The sequence below is a fragment of the Lissotriton vulgaris genome, chromosome 8, assembly GCF_964263255.1.
Source record: "Lissotriton vulgaris chromosome 8, aLisVul1.2, whole genome shotgun sequence".
NCBI classification, from domain to species: Eukaryota; Metazoa; Chordata; class Amphibia; order Caudata; family Salamandridae; genus Lissotriton; species Lissotriton vulgaris.
In genome coordinates this window covers 356,593,026-356,608,255 of record NC_141696.1, presented here as the reverse complement: position 1 = coordinate 356,608,255, position 15,230 = coordinate 356,593,026, and the positions used below count along the sequence as shown (strand labels likewise).

At 43.9% G+C, this 15,230-nt stretch overlaps 1 protein-coding gene across 10 annotated transcripts in view; it reads right to left on the bottom strand.

Annotated features, from left to right (window-relative positions):
- The window catches only part of CASK (calcium/calmodulin dependent serine protein kinase), a 1,261,401-nt gene that overhangs the window by 294,420 nt on the left and 951,751 nt on the right, over positions 1-15,230 (bottom strand). For all 10 annotated transcript variants that reach the window (XM_086934112.1, XM_086934115.1, XM_086934119.1 and 7 more), the window contains one exon: positions 5,787-5,865. In XM_086934112.1, coding sequence (XP_086790238.1) covers positions 5,787-5,865 — 79 coding nt within the window. The remainder of the gene's footprint in view (positions 1-5,786; positions 5,866-15,230) is intronic.

The window sequence follows — 15,230 nt, the reverse complement described above, 5'->3', positions numbered from 1 at the left end:
TTAGAGCACATGGGCAACTGTACCTATTTCATTTAATTGAGGTTTCCTATAGTTAGGTGGACGGACACCTAGGGGCCATATTTAATCTCGTAGCTTTTGTTGTGTTCGATTTCCAAATACAATTGGGACACATCTATTTAATAATGATTTCCAAAAACAATTGGACACATCTATTTAATAATGGTACATTAACACGGAGGTAGCGCTTAATTACATAATTTTTTACTAGCACAATACGACTCTTGGAACTGATCTCTTGGCCTATGGTTTCCCAATTTGAATTCCCAAAAATAAGTATGGCGTGACTTCGAGACTAAGAAGCTGCCGCGGACCGTGACACGTGATAGGGGCCGCCGTAGACCGTCAGACGTGACTGATACCGAAAGGGCAGACGTGATTGGGAAGGAGGAGGGACCCTCTCGGCTCACTTCCATATATCAAGGCCGATGGCGTCCGGACATTTACTCCAGGACGCCACGGGATACGGAACTACGCGACAGGAGCACCCTATAATAGGTAAGAGCCCTATGGACGGGGAGGGGCGGGGCGGGAGGGTCACCACTTTACCGGCTCCCGTATAATGATTTCGCTCGAACTCTGCTTTGGCTCACGTTTTTATTAAATGTAACACGCGAACGCGGTTCCTTGAAGAGGGAGTGCGCTGTGGAATAATGCACGCTCTGTTGTATTCCATTTCACATACACTAATATTGCAACTGAATTAGGTATCTGAAGGGGCCAAATGTACTAACATGTTCCTGTTCCGAAGCTATGGGCTATTGATTGCGCTCGTTTAAATGTGGCTCATAGTGTCACTAAGAATAACACACGATTGTGCTCAATGAAGGGAGGACTTTTGACAGAACATGCACGGGTTGCTGTATGTTATTTTATCACGCAAATGTTGTCATTTGAGTGGGTAGTTTGGTGGCGAAGTGCACTGAATATCCATGACTGAATAGTAATGGGCATATTATGGCTCACTGTGCTACAATATTTTACTTTATCTTGGAGTGGAGAGATTATCTCGGAGGTTGACGGCACTTTTGCTCAGTATATATAAAGAGTCACAACGGATGGAGCATAAAACAAACTTCTATATTATGACAGGGGTTGCTCACTACAAATAGAATTTTATTTCTGTTCTTAGGTGCTTGGTGGTTATTGCCACGAACACACTACCAGATTACGGACTGGTAGCGGTTACGTCCACGTATTTGGCTCTTCCTGGAAAACGAAGTAATGAGCCATACTATAAAATTCCCCACGAGATATACTAGGTAACGTTTCTGACTCACGTCATATACTCAATGTGGTGGGTTGTTCTATGGAAGAGAGTATATGTCTACGGACAAATACACTACTCTCTGGCGCTGGTGTCTGAGGTGGGGTACAACAACCTTGATCTTTTATAATATATATGGCATTAGTGAGTGACCCCATAGTCACTCAAGGTCTGTTACAATAATGTTTGCAGTAACTCATTTTGCTCCTTTGACTGCCGTCATGACTCTTATTATAGGAATAAACTACAGATACTTGACCTCTTCTAATAAAACTACTTGCAACTGTTTAGAGGACTTATAATGGTCCTAAACTATACTTTTAATCTTGTCATATTTTACAAACCAGTCATTGGTCCTTTTCTGTCAATGTTACAGAACCCGCTTGGATTTTTAACTCATTTGTGCTTACCAACTTATGGCATACCTGACATCAGATAGCCCTGGCCTACTGAGAAGACACCCTTAGGATCCCATCTTTTTCCTAGTGAGTACGCCGTCCTTTCAGGTACACTCCCAGACACAGTGTCTTAACTAAATATAGATATGGCCTTATTGTACACCCACTGGCTTTTCTTCTGGCTTCATAGACTATAGCCTTGTTCTTACCGTTTACTTTAGATCTTAAGACTTTGACCCACATTTGGTGACTACTGGATTGATCTTTATAAACGTATCCAACATCGGCAACAGTACAGATTTATATTCTTTTGGTAAGTTTGCATCCCGTATTGACTAGCTATTAACTTTAGATCAGCTATTTTGATGTTTTTTTTTACTAGACTCTGGACTTTTGTTGTGGTCAACTGTTGCAGATTAATCGTAGAGAAGTAAGGGAATAAACTTGGCAATGTGATTTCTCCTTTCTTTTTTAATATTGACTCACCGAGTGATCTCTCTCAGTGAACTTATTCCTAGTGTACTATAGGTGACAGAGGTTGTAAATAATTATGTAAAGAGTGCTATTTTCATATGAGTGGGTTTGCACCGTTTTAACATAAGCAAAGAATTCTTTACAGTGGTGGAGTTTGTATATAAATATGTAAAGAGTACTGTTTTCATATGAGAGATTTTGCATTGTTTTAACATAAGCAAATAATTCTTTACAGCTACAGTGACTGCTGTATAATTTTAATTAGGACCTGTTGTGGTTTAATATTGTCTCCAGTCTCCTTTTTGTCTTAGTAATAAGTCTTGTAAATATGTATGTTTTGGGCCTTGGTCTTTTTCATTTTAGTGCAAAATGAAAATTTGCATGTTTTTGTGTCGTTTGGGTTATATGTCTATATAAATGTACATTTATGTATATATATGTTTGTCACTTTTTGCAGCCCTGACGAAGTTCCCAAAGGCAGATGGAACGAAACGCGTTGGCTGTGCCTATGTCCAATGAACTTTACTAAATAAAGAAGAAAACATTTAATACATTACTGTTCCCTGTGACTCTAATTGTGTGCACCTTCCATTTTGTGTTTGTATGCCCTCAGGGTTCCACAACATAGAGGTATACCCCCCACCCCCCCCAGGCTTGCAAGATGTAAATTTGCAATGCAGGGGTCATCAAACGAAAGCTGTATCCCTTCAAGGCTCTCAGGAGGCCACCACTATAGTGTTCTAATCTAAGTTTGGACTCATGAATGCGGGGTGACCAGCCAAATTGCTCATTGAGAGGGAGCCCCAGGTATTCAAAGGCGCAGACACTCACCAATTGCAAACCATTGAGGACCGGATGCGATCTTGCAAGGGTTTAATTACATGTATTTGGTCTTGCTTGTATTGATCTCCAGCACACACACAATGAAAGCACCACAAAAAAAACTAAACACAGATTTAGAAAAATAGGTTACTACATTCTGAACAAAACAAGACAAAAACAACAAAAATCCAATATATAGAGGTTGAGCCATGGTATTTTAAAGAAATTAATGCAGCAAGGCGCTTAGAAGCCAGGAACAAAATCCAATTCCAAGATGTCCCCTACCCAGCATTTAACAAATCAGCAAAGTTGTGTGGTTAGATGCTTGAAGGCCTATGAGAATATGACAGAAGAGTTTTGCCCTCCTGGGGAGAGGCAACTGTTAATTTCCCTCAAGAAACCTTTCAAAGCTATCTCTTCTCCAACAATTGCATGATGGGTCCGCTGGGCCATTAAGGAAACTGGCATTAATGTGTCACAATTTGCCATTGACTCAAAGGCATTCAATCTGGGTGCCCGTTTGGGGATATTCTAAATGCGTCCGATTGTTCGTTGGGCTCCATGTTTAAGAGGTTATATTTTAAGCCAGTCTTGGATATGGCGTCCTTGGTAGTGGAGAAGCTTTGAACAAGCTAGATACTTGCCTCCGGTCCGGAAATAGAATTAAAAGTTTCCTAGCTTTTGTAAAGGAAAGTTTCAATTCTATTAAGGACATGGTGATGAGGATTATCCCAACCAAGGTTTATGTGGACACTACCCACCCTTTTTGTGGAGGAAAATAAGCCAATCATGCTCCAGTTAATTAAATATTTTCGATGTTAAGTATAAGCATTCAGTGTTTTTCTGTGAATTGTTCAGTTTTTGGATACAGGCCCTATACTGTGATTTTCTTATAAAGAATGAATTCAAAGACTGTATTGTTTGATTATTAGCTTTCAATCAATCAATCAGACAAATTTGTATAGCGCGCTACTCACCCGTGAGGGTCTCAAGGCGCTGTGAGGGGAGAAGGGGGGGGGGGGGGCGCTACTGCTCGAAGAGCCAGGTCTTGAGCTGTTTCCTGAAGGAGAGATGGTCCTGGGTCAGTCGTAGGTGGGCGGGGAGGAGTTCCATGTCTTGGCCGCCAGGTAGGAGAAGGATCTTCCTCCGGCGTGTAGAATGTGAGGCAGTTGTTGAGGTATTTGGGGCCCATGTCATGGAGAGCCTTGTGTGCGTGGGTGAGGAGTTTGAACGTGATCCTCTTGCTGACGGGGAGCCAGTGCAGGTCTCTCAGCTGGGGATGTCCAGGATGAGTCGTGCAGAAGAGTTCTGTATGCGCTGGAGTCTTTTATGGAGTTTGGCTGTGGTTCCAGCGTAGAGGGTGTTCCCGTAGTCCAGTCGGCTGGTGACGAGGGCCTGGGTGACCGTCTTCCTGGTGTCGGTGGGGATCCACCGGAAGATCTTTCGGAGCATGCGCAGGGTGTTGAAACAGGATGACGAGACGGCATTGACTTGCTTGGTCATCGTGAGGGAGGAGTCCAGGATGAAGCCCAGGTTGCGTGCATGGTCCGTTGGCTTGGGGCGGTGCCCAGGGCAGGGGGCCACCAGGAGTCGTCCCAGGCAGAGGGGGATGTTACTTCCGTTTTGTCTGAGTTCATTTTCAGACGGCTGAGCTTCATCCATTCCGCGACGTCTTTCATTCCTTCCTGGAGGCGAGCTCTCACGGTGGCGGGGTCGTTGGTGAGGGAAAGGATCAGTTGGGTGTCGTCTGCGTAGGAGATTTTGCTGTTTATCTGCTGGCTGGATATTATATGCTTTGTATACCCATTTCTTTTCAACTTTATATGCCAGGTTCCAATTCAACTAAAGGAGAATAAAGAAAATGTTATCTGAATCAATGAATGAATATCTCCTAAAGCAGGAACAAAATATGAAGTTACAAGGGGAGACGTTTATTATAACGGACAAGAGAGACTGTTTATTGGTCAAAGTTTTGTTGTTCCTTTCCCATGGCTACGAGGATAAATGTGCATTTTTGAAGTTAAAGTCTGCTGGAGTATAAATAAAGAGAGAAAGTAGAGCAAGATACTCGCCTCTGTGTCCTTAATAGAATTGAAACTTTCAATTGCGAATGCTAGGAAATTTTTCATTTTCACTTAACGTGCCAAAGAGGATCTGTAAAATAATATCACTGACACCGATTATCACCACAAACCCTATACAATCTCACAAAATTGCATCAAAACTACCCCCTCAAAAAACTATCATCCCACAAATTGTCACTTCGAACCCCATACAGCCTGAAATAGTTTTCTGTATTGCCAATAGAAACACGTTATGAATACATTATGTACGTTAACTATGTCGAACTCTTTTCAACAATACAATTCTTTAAGTTGTACACTATCCATTTTTACGGCCCATAGTGCTATTTATGTGATAATAGTTGAGAAGTTATAGGTTCACCATAAATACCACCTTTCAAATTTGGGCTGCCTGCCCCTCGATTTCTCTCCCAGAATTCTTTGCATCTAAAGTTGTTGAATCTACACACCTTTCACACGCTGCTCTCGACTGGTAGAAAGTTCATAATAATCCAAAACGGTCAGATGACCATCTTCAAATACAAACATCAAACCCGTCTGAAACAGCTAGGTCGTGTTGTTCGAGTAGGTAAAATTATAGAACTTATTAATGGTGCCCAGACTCACAAGTGCACTCATCTACTGTAACAGTTTATCTCTTGTTCTATTTTCGCTACTAAGTTGACAAGCCAATATTTTAACAAAGTCACACATATAGAATAAGAAACGTGAGGTATGATTTACCTTGCCTGTGAATCATCCCACCATGCATAATCCTTGCAACAATGCAATGATTTAACTCATTCATTTTTAACGTGATTCCCTGGGGAAACAAAACAAAGACATGCTGGAAATTATTTTCTAAATTAAATGTTTAAATTTGGTTCCACCTGAACCACATCGGTCAACTATACAGCATTTAAAGGTCACTAAATATCACAGTACTTTCATTTCTGTACCCATGCGTTTTGCATAAATGCTTTATGAATTTGAAACATAAAAACTCATTTATAAATTCACATGGATAGAATGTGTAAAAAAATATTTTATATATAGGCGGGGACATTTTGCCACGTTTTTATGCTTTATAGCACTGATCGTGCTCATTATACATTACCGTCTTTCCTTCATTTTACACCCATTGATTTATCATCAGGCAGGGACATTTTGTCATGGTTTTAGGCTTTATTGCACCTATTGTGCTCATTATACATTGCCAATGTCTTTCTTTTCTCTTAATTTACTGTTTGTCCCCGAAATGTGAAAAGAAATGTGCGCGCCATGCTACAGAAATCTGAAGCCACTGGGCTGGAAAATGTTGCTATGTTTTCAATTTCTATCGTTTTGTTTTGAATCTATTTCCGATTTGCCATGTACTTAATGCTTATTGTATTTTGTCTAGTTTAATTTCAAATTGCAACCTGTATGTTTCAGCATTGATGCGGGCATCACTAATATTAAACAGTATTGGCTTGAACTTTCAACTTGGTTGCAAGCACACATGCTTCCCTTACCCAGGCCTGCTAAGTATCACGCAACAGGAGTGACACTAACGCATTTCAGTGTGGTGATCCGCATCACCGCACTGAAATGCAAAGTCACGCATAATTTCCATACTGCCTCCTAGGGCTTCAAGCCTCCTACTAGCACTGCTAATACGCAGCATTGGAATGGCAAACTGAAGCTGTAGTGGCAGCGCACCATGGAGCTGATCCCGGCAGTCTTGGGAGCTGCTGCGACAATGTAACAGCCAATCTTTTCCGGACACAGCCGAAGGGCGCAGGATGTCACGTCCTGCTCCCGCCCGATGCGACGTGAGCGGGTGGCTGCAGTTCCTGTAAGTAAATTGAGGGGAACTGCAGTGGCAATGAGAGATGCTCTTAATTCAGGATTTTTTTTTAGCAAAGTGTAATCCCTCTGTTCTGAAAAACCAAGCCAACCCCACGGACTGCGGCGGCCGCTGGAACCCAGAACACAACGTTAATGTGCATGCCCTCATTGGCCCGGCGGCGCGGTTTGCTCAGAGAACCGTTGTGATCAGGAAGCAGCCGGGCTGGTTTCGAACGGCCGCTCACCTGCCCTGCCGCTCACCTCGACTCAGTGCTGGAAGTAAGGTAATGGTATGTCTCTGATTTCTACTCAAATTAAAAGTGTGCCTTTCGAATTATATAATAATACGTACTAGCATTGCACGTAGTGATCTTAACTTAAGCTTGGCCCGGTTACAACCACAGTTAGTATGTTTGATCATGAGTCACGCATAGCTGCCAAGGTTTCAGATTGCCATGTGTGACATTTTCATAATTTCAGGTTAATTACGAGTGACATTTTGTGACTATGAGTGACACTTTCTCGCTCACAATATCAAGCAAGGAAGACTAGGGAAATAGGCACAGGACTAAATAAACAAGACTTAACACAAACAAGTACAGCATCTTGTTAACAAAACTAATATTTAAAAACTGAACTCCACTCAAACACTAATAAACTGCGCGCAAACCGGGGCGGACCTCTTGAGGTTAATTGTTTATTAGCCTTATGTTCCAAATAGCAATCTTATTTATTCAGTCAGCGAGGAGCGAAACACATAACACCATGACCCACAGTCTATCACAGAGGCTCTGCTGACTTTGGTGATGCTGCTGACACTGGAATTAATTTGACGGCGTCAGCCACCGTGTGACCCAGTGACCGCACCGTCCCAAAACTAGCTGGTGGGCTATTACGTGTCCAGGCCTGCCAAGTGTCACGCAACAGGAGTGACACTAATGCATTTCAGTGTGGTGATCCGCATCACCGCACTGAAATGCAAAGTCACGCATAATTTTCATACTGCCTCCTAGGGCTTCAAGCCCCCTACTAGCACTGCTAATCACGCAGCATTAGAATGGCAAACTGAAGCTGTAGTGGCAGCGCGCCATGGAGCTGATCCCGGCAGTCTTGGGAGCTGCTGCAACAATGTAACAGCCATTCTTTCCCGGACACGGCCCAAGGGCGCAGGACGTCACGTCCTGCTCCCGCCCGATATGACGTGAGAGGGTGGCTGCAGTTCCTGGGAAGTAAATTGTGGGGGGCTGCAGTGGCAATGAGCGCTGCTCTTAATTCAGGATTTTTTTACCAAAATGTAATCCCTCTGTTCTGAACAACCAAGCCAAACCCACTGACTGCGGCGTCCGCTGGAACCCAGAGAACACTGTTAATGTGCATGCCCTCATTGCCCAGGCGGCGTGGTTTGCTCAGAGAACCGCTGTGATCAGGAAGCAGCCGGGCCGGTATCGAACTGCCGCTAACCTGCCCTGCCGCTCACCTCGAGTCAGTGCTGGAAGTAATGTAATTGTTTGTCTCTGATTTCTACTCAAATTAAAAGTGTGCCTTTCAAATTATATAATAATACTTTCTAGCATCGCACGTAGTGATCTTAACTTAAGCTCGGCCCGGTTACAGCCAAAGTTAGTATGTTTGATCATGAGTCACGTAATAGCCCACCAGCTTGTTTTGGGACGGTGGGGTCACTGGGACACATTGTGGCTGACTGTATGTGGTGCCGCTGCCATCAAATTAATTCCAGTGCCAGCAGCGTCACCAAAGTCAGCAGAGCCTCTGTGATAGACTGTGGGTCATGGTGTTATGTGTTTCGCTCCTCGCTGACTGAATAAATAAGATTGCTATTTGTGACATAAGGCTAATAAACCATTAACCCCAAGAGGTCTGCCCTGGTTTGAGCGCAGTTTATTAGTGTTTGAATGGAGTTCAGTTTTTAAATACTACAGTTTTCTTAACAAGATGCTGTACTTGTTTGTGTTAAGTCTTATTTATTTAGTACTACGCCTATTTCCCTAGTCTTCATTGCTTGATATTGTGAGCGAGAAAGTGTCACTCATAGTCACAAAATGTCACTCATAATTAACCTGAAATTATGAAAATGTCACACATGGCAATCTGAAACCTTGGCAGTTATGTGCGTCAATTTGGTTTTCTCTACTTTGGGGGATATTCAGCCTTTACTCTTTCAAAGCGCACACAATGACAATCATTGTGTTTACCAAGGCGAACCCTTCTGACACTAGATAATCTTCCTCGCCGACGAGGATAATTAGCCCCTATCGTGCTTATAATTAGCCTGCTTTCCCTTAATTCCCTGATGGCACACCAGAAATATGTGGCACATGTTCGCGTTAAGGTGATTAAGTTGTATTTCGAATTTGATCTTCATTTTTGACACTTATGTCTTTAGACAATTCTGAGAAATTGAAACGTTTTTGTAAAGGCTAGTACAAATGGGGCGTGCATGTTTCCTATGTCTACGGTTTCACGTTTGATTTAGAAGGCGATTGAGCACACTGTTTAGGCCGTGAGCAAGATACATATGGAAAATGCTACTTACCAGCATGCATCTGTTCTTGGCATGTAGAGCTGCAGAGTTAAACACTATTCATAGATGGCCACCTAGTGTTGGGCCCGGATTTTTGCAGTTTGTTTTGTTGTAGAAAAGTCTTTGGAAGTCACGGGATAGGTGACTCCTCCTTGGAATGATACTGCGCATGGGCATCGGCTCCATCCCCAGATTGTTTTTCACCATTAGGGAAGTGATGGAGCTGTACAAGAGGTAGTGATGTCCATGTTATTTGTATCTAATTAAGATAATACTGGAACAGATAAAGGTAGCCGGGGAGGCGGGTGGGCGTGTGCAACTCTGCAGCTCTACATGTCAAGAACAGATGCATACTGGTAAGTAGCATTTTCCGTTCGAGGTATATGAGCTGCACATTACACACCATGCATAGATTGTATAGCAGTACCCACACCTAGCGGCAACCATCAGTATCTGTTGCAGTTGTTTGAAACAGTGTTTTTAGTACAGCCTGGCCCACAGTGGCTTGTTGTTTAGTTTGCACATCTACACAGTAATGCTTTGTGAATGTGTGCGGTGTAAGCCAAGTAGCTGCTTTGCATATATCTTCTAGGGGAATGTTCCCTAAGAATGCCATTGAAGCCCCTATTTTCCTTGTAGAATGGGCTATTGGAGGAATTGTTAATGTACGTTTAGCTTTGTGGTAGCATATTTGTATGCATTTAACAATCCATCTAGCGATCCCTGATATTGATATGGGGTTGCCTTTATGTGGCGGTGAAAAAGCCACAAAAAGTTGTTTTGTTTTACGAAAAGTTTGTGTCCTTTCGATATAGTACAGTAATGCTCTTTTGACGTCTACGGTGTGTAGAGCTCTTTCTGTGACTTTTTTTTGGCTGCGAGAAGAATACGGGCAGCTCTACAATGATTTAGATGGAATGGCGAAATTACTTTAGGAAGGAATTTAGGATAAGTACGAAGAACCACTTTGTTATGATGCATTTGCAGAAAGGGTTCTTGAATGGTAAATGCTTGTAGTTCCCTAACCCTTCTGATAGAAGTAATAGCAACTAGGAAAGCTACTTTCCAGGTTAGGAATTGCAATTCACATTTATGCAATGGTTCAAAGGGGGGTCCCATTAATCTTGTAAGAACAATGTTTAAGTTCCACACCAGTGAAGGTGGCGTTCTGGGAAGAATTATCCTTTTAAGTCCTTCCATGAAAGCTTTTATAGCTGGTACTCTAAGAAGAGATACATGTTGTCTATTTTGTAAGTATGCTGCAATGGCAGCGAGGTGTAGTCTGATAGATGTATAGGCTAAGTTACACTTTTGAAGGTGTAAAAGATATCCCATGATATGTTGAATAGACACGTCTAAAGGGTTTATTTGGTTGTTTTGGCAGTATATGACAAACCGTTTCCACTGAGCAGCATAACATGCTTTAGTAGTGGGACGTTTAGCTTCTTTGATAACGTTCATACATTCTAGAGGAAGGTTGAGGTAACCAAACTCTATGACCTCAAGAGCCAGATCGCTAGGTTGAGCTGAGCTGGGTCCGGGTGTCTGATCTCTCCATGGTTCTGTGTTAATAGGCGTGGAGATAGGTTTCGTTTTTGGTGTGGTACTACAGACATCTGCAACAGCGTGGTGTACCACGGTTGTCTGGCCCAAGTTGGAGCGACTAGAATGAGCGTCAGGGAATGTTGCTGTAGTTTGCGTACCACTAACGGAAGTAGAGGGAGAGGAGGAAAAGCGTACGTAAATAGTTTTGACAAGTTCATTCATATCGCATTGCCTTTGGACAGTGGTGTGGGTATATGGCGGCAAAGTTTGGGCATTTTGCGTTTTCGTGGGTGGCGAAGAGGCCTATCTGAAGTTGTCCCCACATTTGAAAGAACGGATGAAGAACTTGCGGATGAAGTTCCCATTCGTGTATCTGCTGTGTTTGTCGACTTAGCAGATCTGCCATAGTGTTTTGTACTCCTGGGACGTGTTGGGCTAAGAGGAAGATCTTTAGTGGTATAGCCCATCTCCATATCTGCTGTGCTAACAGAGAGCTGCAGAGAGTGTGTTCCCCCTTGTTTGTTTATGTAGTACAGAGCTGTCATATTGTCTGTGCGGACTAAGCCAGCTTTGCCTGACACTTGCATTTGGAATGCTTTTAGGGCTAGAAATACAGCTAGTAACTCCAAGTGGTTGATGTGGAGTAACCTTTGTTGCGGTGTCCACCTGCCTTGCATAGTGTGATGCAGTAGGTGAGCTCCCCAACCGGAAAGCGATGCGTCCGTTGTCATGACTATTTGAGGAACTGGCTCTAGAAACTGTCGCCCTTTGGAAAGGTTTTTGGTGTTCCACCATTGCAGAGAACGATGAGTCCGACTGTCTACCAACACTAGGTCTGTTAGATGACCTTGAGCCTGGTTCCATTGGCGTGCTAGGCACTCTTGAAGTGGACGTATTTGCAGTCTTGCGTGAGGTACTACAAATATGCAAGATGCCATTATTCCTATGAGCTGAATGAACACTCGAGCTGGCAGCGAGTGTTGCGGTTTGAATTTTGTTAGGAGAGTTTGTACACTTGTTATCCTGACTGGAGAGGGATAATCTAGTGATAGTTGGGTGTTTATTGTAGCACCGAGATACTGCTGTATGTGCGAGGGTTGCAGATGCGATTTGGTGTGATTTACTGTGAATCCCAAGTCGTGAAGCAGTTGAATAGTAGCATGAGTGTGTTGTACACACTGGCTGTATGAGCTGGCTTTTATAAGCCAGTCGTCTAGATATGGGAAGACATGAATATGTTGTCTTCCTAAGTGTGCTGCTACTACTGCTAGGCATTTTGTAAACACCCTTGGTGCTGTTGTGACTCCGAATGGGAGCACTTTGAACTGGTAGTGCTGCCCGTCTACACAAATCTGAGATATTTTCTGTGAGCTGTGTGGATGGGAATATGGAAGTAGGCGTCCTTGAGATCTAGGGTGACAAGGAAGTCGTTTAATACCAGAAGTGGAAGGACTTGTTGGAGTGTGACCATGTGAAAATGATCCGACTGTATGTAAATATTTAGAGGTCTGAGGTCTAGGATGGGTCTTAGCGAGATCCATCCTTCTTTGGTATTAGGAAATATAGGGAGTATACTCCTTTGTTTTTCTGATGCTCTGGAACTATTTCTATTGCATTTTTCTGCAGGAGGGATATTACCTCCTGTCTGAGCCGTGTTAAATGTTCTTGTGACATTGGACGCTGCTTGGGTGGTATGTTTGGGGGGGTGGTTGTTAGTTCTAGACAGTAACCTGATTGAATTATTTGGAGCACCCACCTGTCTGATGGGATGTTTTCCCAGGATGGCAGGTATTGTTGAAATCTTCGCCTGACAGGAGTGGAATGGGACGGGGAAGGGAGTCATTGGGCAGGGGTAGAGGCAGAGCGGGAGTTGTTATTTTTACCTCTGCCTTTGTTATTGTTACCCCTGTACCCACCCCTTTGGTGGCCCTTGCTGTAAGTGGACTGTGTAGGGGCTTTGTATGAGGTAGAAGGTGTGTCTAAAGAGTATCCACTGGTGGCACCTCGATAGGATGAGCGTCGAAATGAACGTCTGGGAGCCTGTGACTGCAGGGCTCCCATAGATTTGGCGGTATCTGTATCCTTTTTCATTTTTTCAAGTGATACATCTACGTTAGGTCCGAATAGGTGTTGCTCATCAAAGGGTTGATTAAGAATGGCACTTTGCACTTCAGGCTTGAACCCTGATATACGTTGCCAGGCATGTATATGTAATAAAATGATGGTGTTAACTGCCCTAGAGGCAGTATCTGCTGCATCAAGTGCACACCAAATAGAGGTGTTTGTAATATTTGTTCCCTTTTGGATGAGCTCATTTGCTCTATCCTTGTATTTATCAGGGAGGTGCCTCATTAGTGATTCTAATTTATCATAATGTGCCCTGTCGTATCTTTCTAATAATGACTGTGTATTGGCAATACGCCACATGTTGGCAGCTTGAGACGCCGTTCTTTTCCCCGATGCGTCAAGTAGTTTAGACTGTTTGGTGGTGGAGCTTCCCCTGATGTTTGTGAGTTTGCTCTCTTGCGTGCATTGGAAACTACAAGTGAGTCTAGCTGTACTGGAACTTTAATATATGCTGGGTCTGAGGGGGCAGCTTTATATTTTTTCTCTATATGAGGGTTAATGACCCGAGTTCTGACTGGGTGCTTGAAGACTTCGGGAGCATGCTTAATCACTCCTTTAAGCATTGGTAAAATGGATGAGGACCTTTGCGCATTAGCAAAGGTATCCATTATGAAGTCTTCATCTATAGAGTCTGTGCGCATGTCTATCCCATGGTATTGCGCAGCTCTGTGAATTAATTGATTGATTGAAACCCATAGTGTCTTCTGGTGGGGAAGGCCTTGAAGGGTATACGTCATTCTGAGGGACATTTGGGACATCTGGGGTGGTATAATCATCGCTTTGGTCAGGTGATCCTGTAGGAGTAGCTGGATCAGGTATGTTACCCCCCATATCATCAGAGCTATCATCCCTGTTGTCGTCTGGTATAATAGAGGATGATGGGGAATGTTGTGGTATGGGAGGATGTGGTGATTGTACAGGTGAAAGGGAAGGGGAAGGCAGTCTTAAGGGAGACGTGGACATGTCCTTCTTTGAATGCGGAGCTGGAGCTGGTGTGTCCAGTGGTCGCTTTTTTGAAGCCAAAATTAGCTGTCCAGTAATTGGATCTTTAGCTAGAGTCTTTTGAGCAGGGTCAGGATAAAGTAAGTCCTCAGCAGGAGGCCGATCTTTTGGTGCGGAGGAAGGTTTCGACACTGAAGCGGTTTGCTTTGGTTTTTTGGCAATGTCTTTACCCGGAGAAGCAGGAGTCTTTTTCCACTCTGAAGCTTTTTTCGGTTCCCATGATTTTTTCGGCTCCGGTATACTTTTTGGATCCGATGTTTTATTCGGTTTCAGTGTTTTTTTCAAATCCGAAGCAGGTTTGCTTGGTTCCGACCTGGGTTTCGGAGCCAAGGGGTGGTAGTCTGTTTCGGCGCCGATGGTTTGGATATTGGAGTAGACGGTGAAGTTGTCTTTTTCGGTGCCGGTAAATGTGCGCCGGCACCGTGCGAAGGCCGACTCGAGCCCGAGTCGCCTAAAGGCTTAGTTAGCTTCCTAGCCGGGCCCGAAGGTGGGGCAGTAGAAGCAGTGTGTCGTGTGCCCCCGAGCCCGAGGGTGTGACCTGGGCCTTCTATGGGTGTGTCTAGGAAGGGTTGGGGTCGACGGTCTTACTTACGACCTGCTGTGCTGGAGTGATGTCCTCGACTTCAGAGTCTTCTACCTCGGAATTGCTGTTGACGTCGTATTGTTCTGGAACGTGGACGCCTTCTCCAAAGATGTGGTCCAGAATCGAAGCTGAACATCGAGCCATTGTTCTCCTCTGATATTCTTTTGGGAACAGAAAGAGGCACAAGCAGAACAGTCTTTGGCCTCGTGCTCCGGGGAGAGGCAAAGGTTACACACTTCATGAAGGTCGGTGTGGGGAAACTTCGACCCACATTGGGAACACTTTTTAAATGGCGTCCTTTCCATGAGCTGGAGTCGAGGCCTAGTTGGGCCCGAAGGCCGGCGACCGGAATCGAAGTTTTCGGTGTTGAAGAGTAGCGTCGACTGGAAAGCATTCGAAACTTAATTTCTGTAAATCGGTGAGGATTGCGCACCGAAGGAAATCGGTTCTAACACAGTGCGCTGGAAACACATCCGAGCCCGGTGGCAGAAAAAAACAATCTGGGGATGGAGCTGATGCCCATGCACAGTATCATCCAAAGGAGGAGTCACCTATCCCG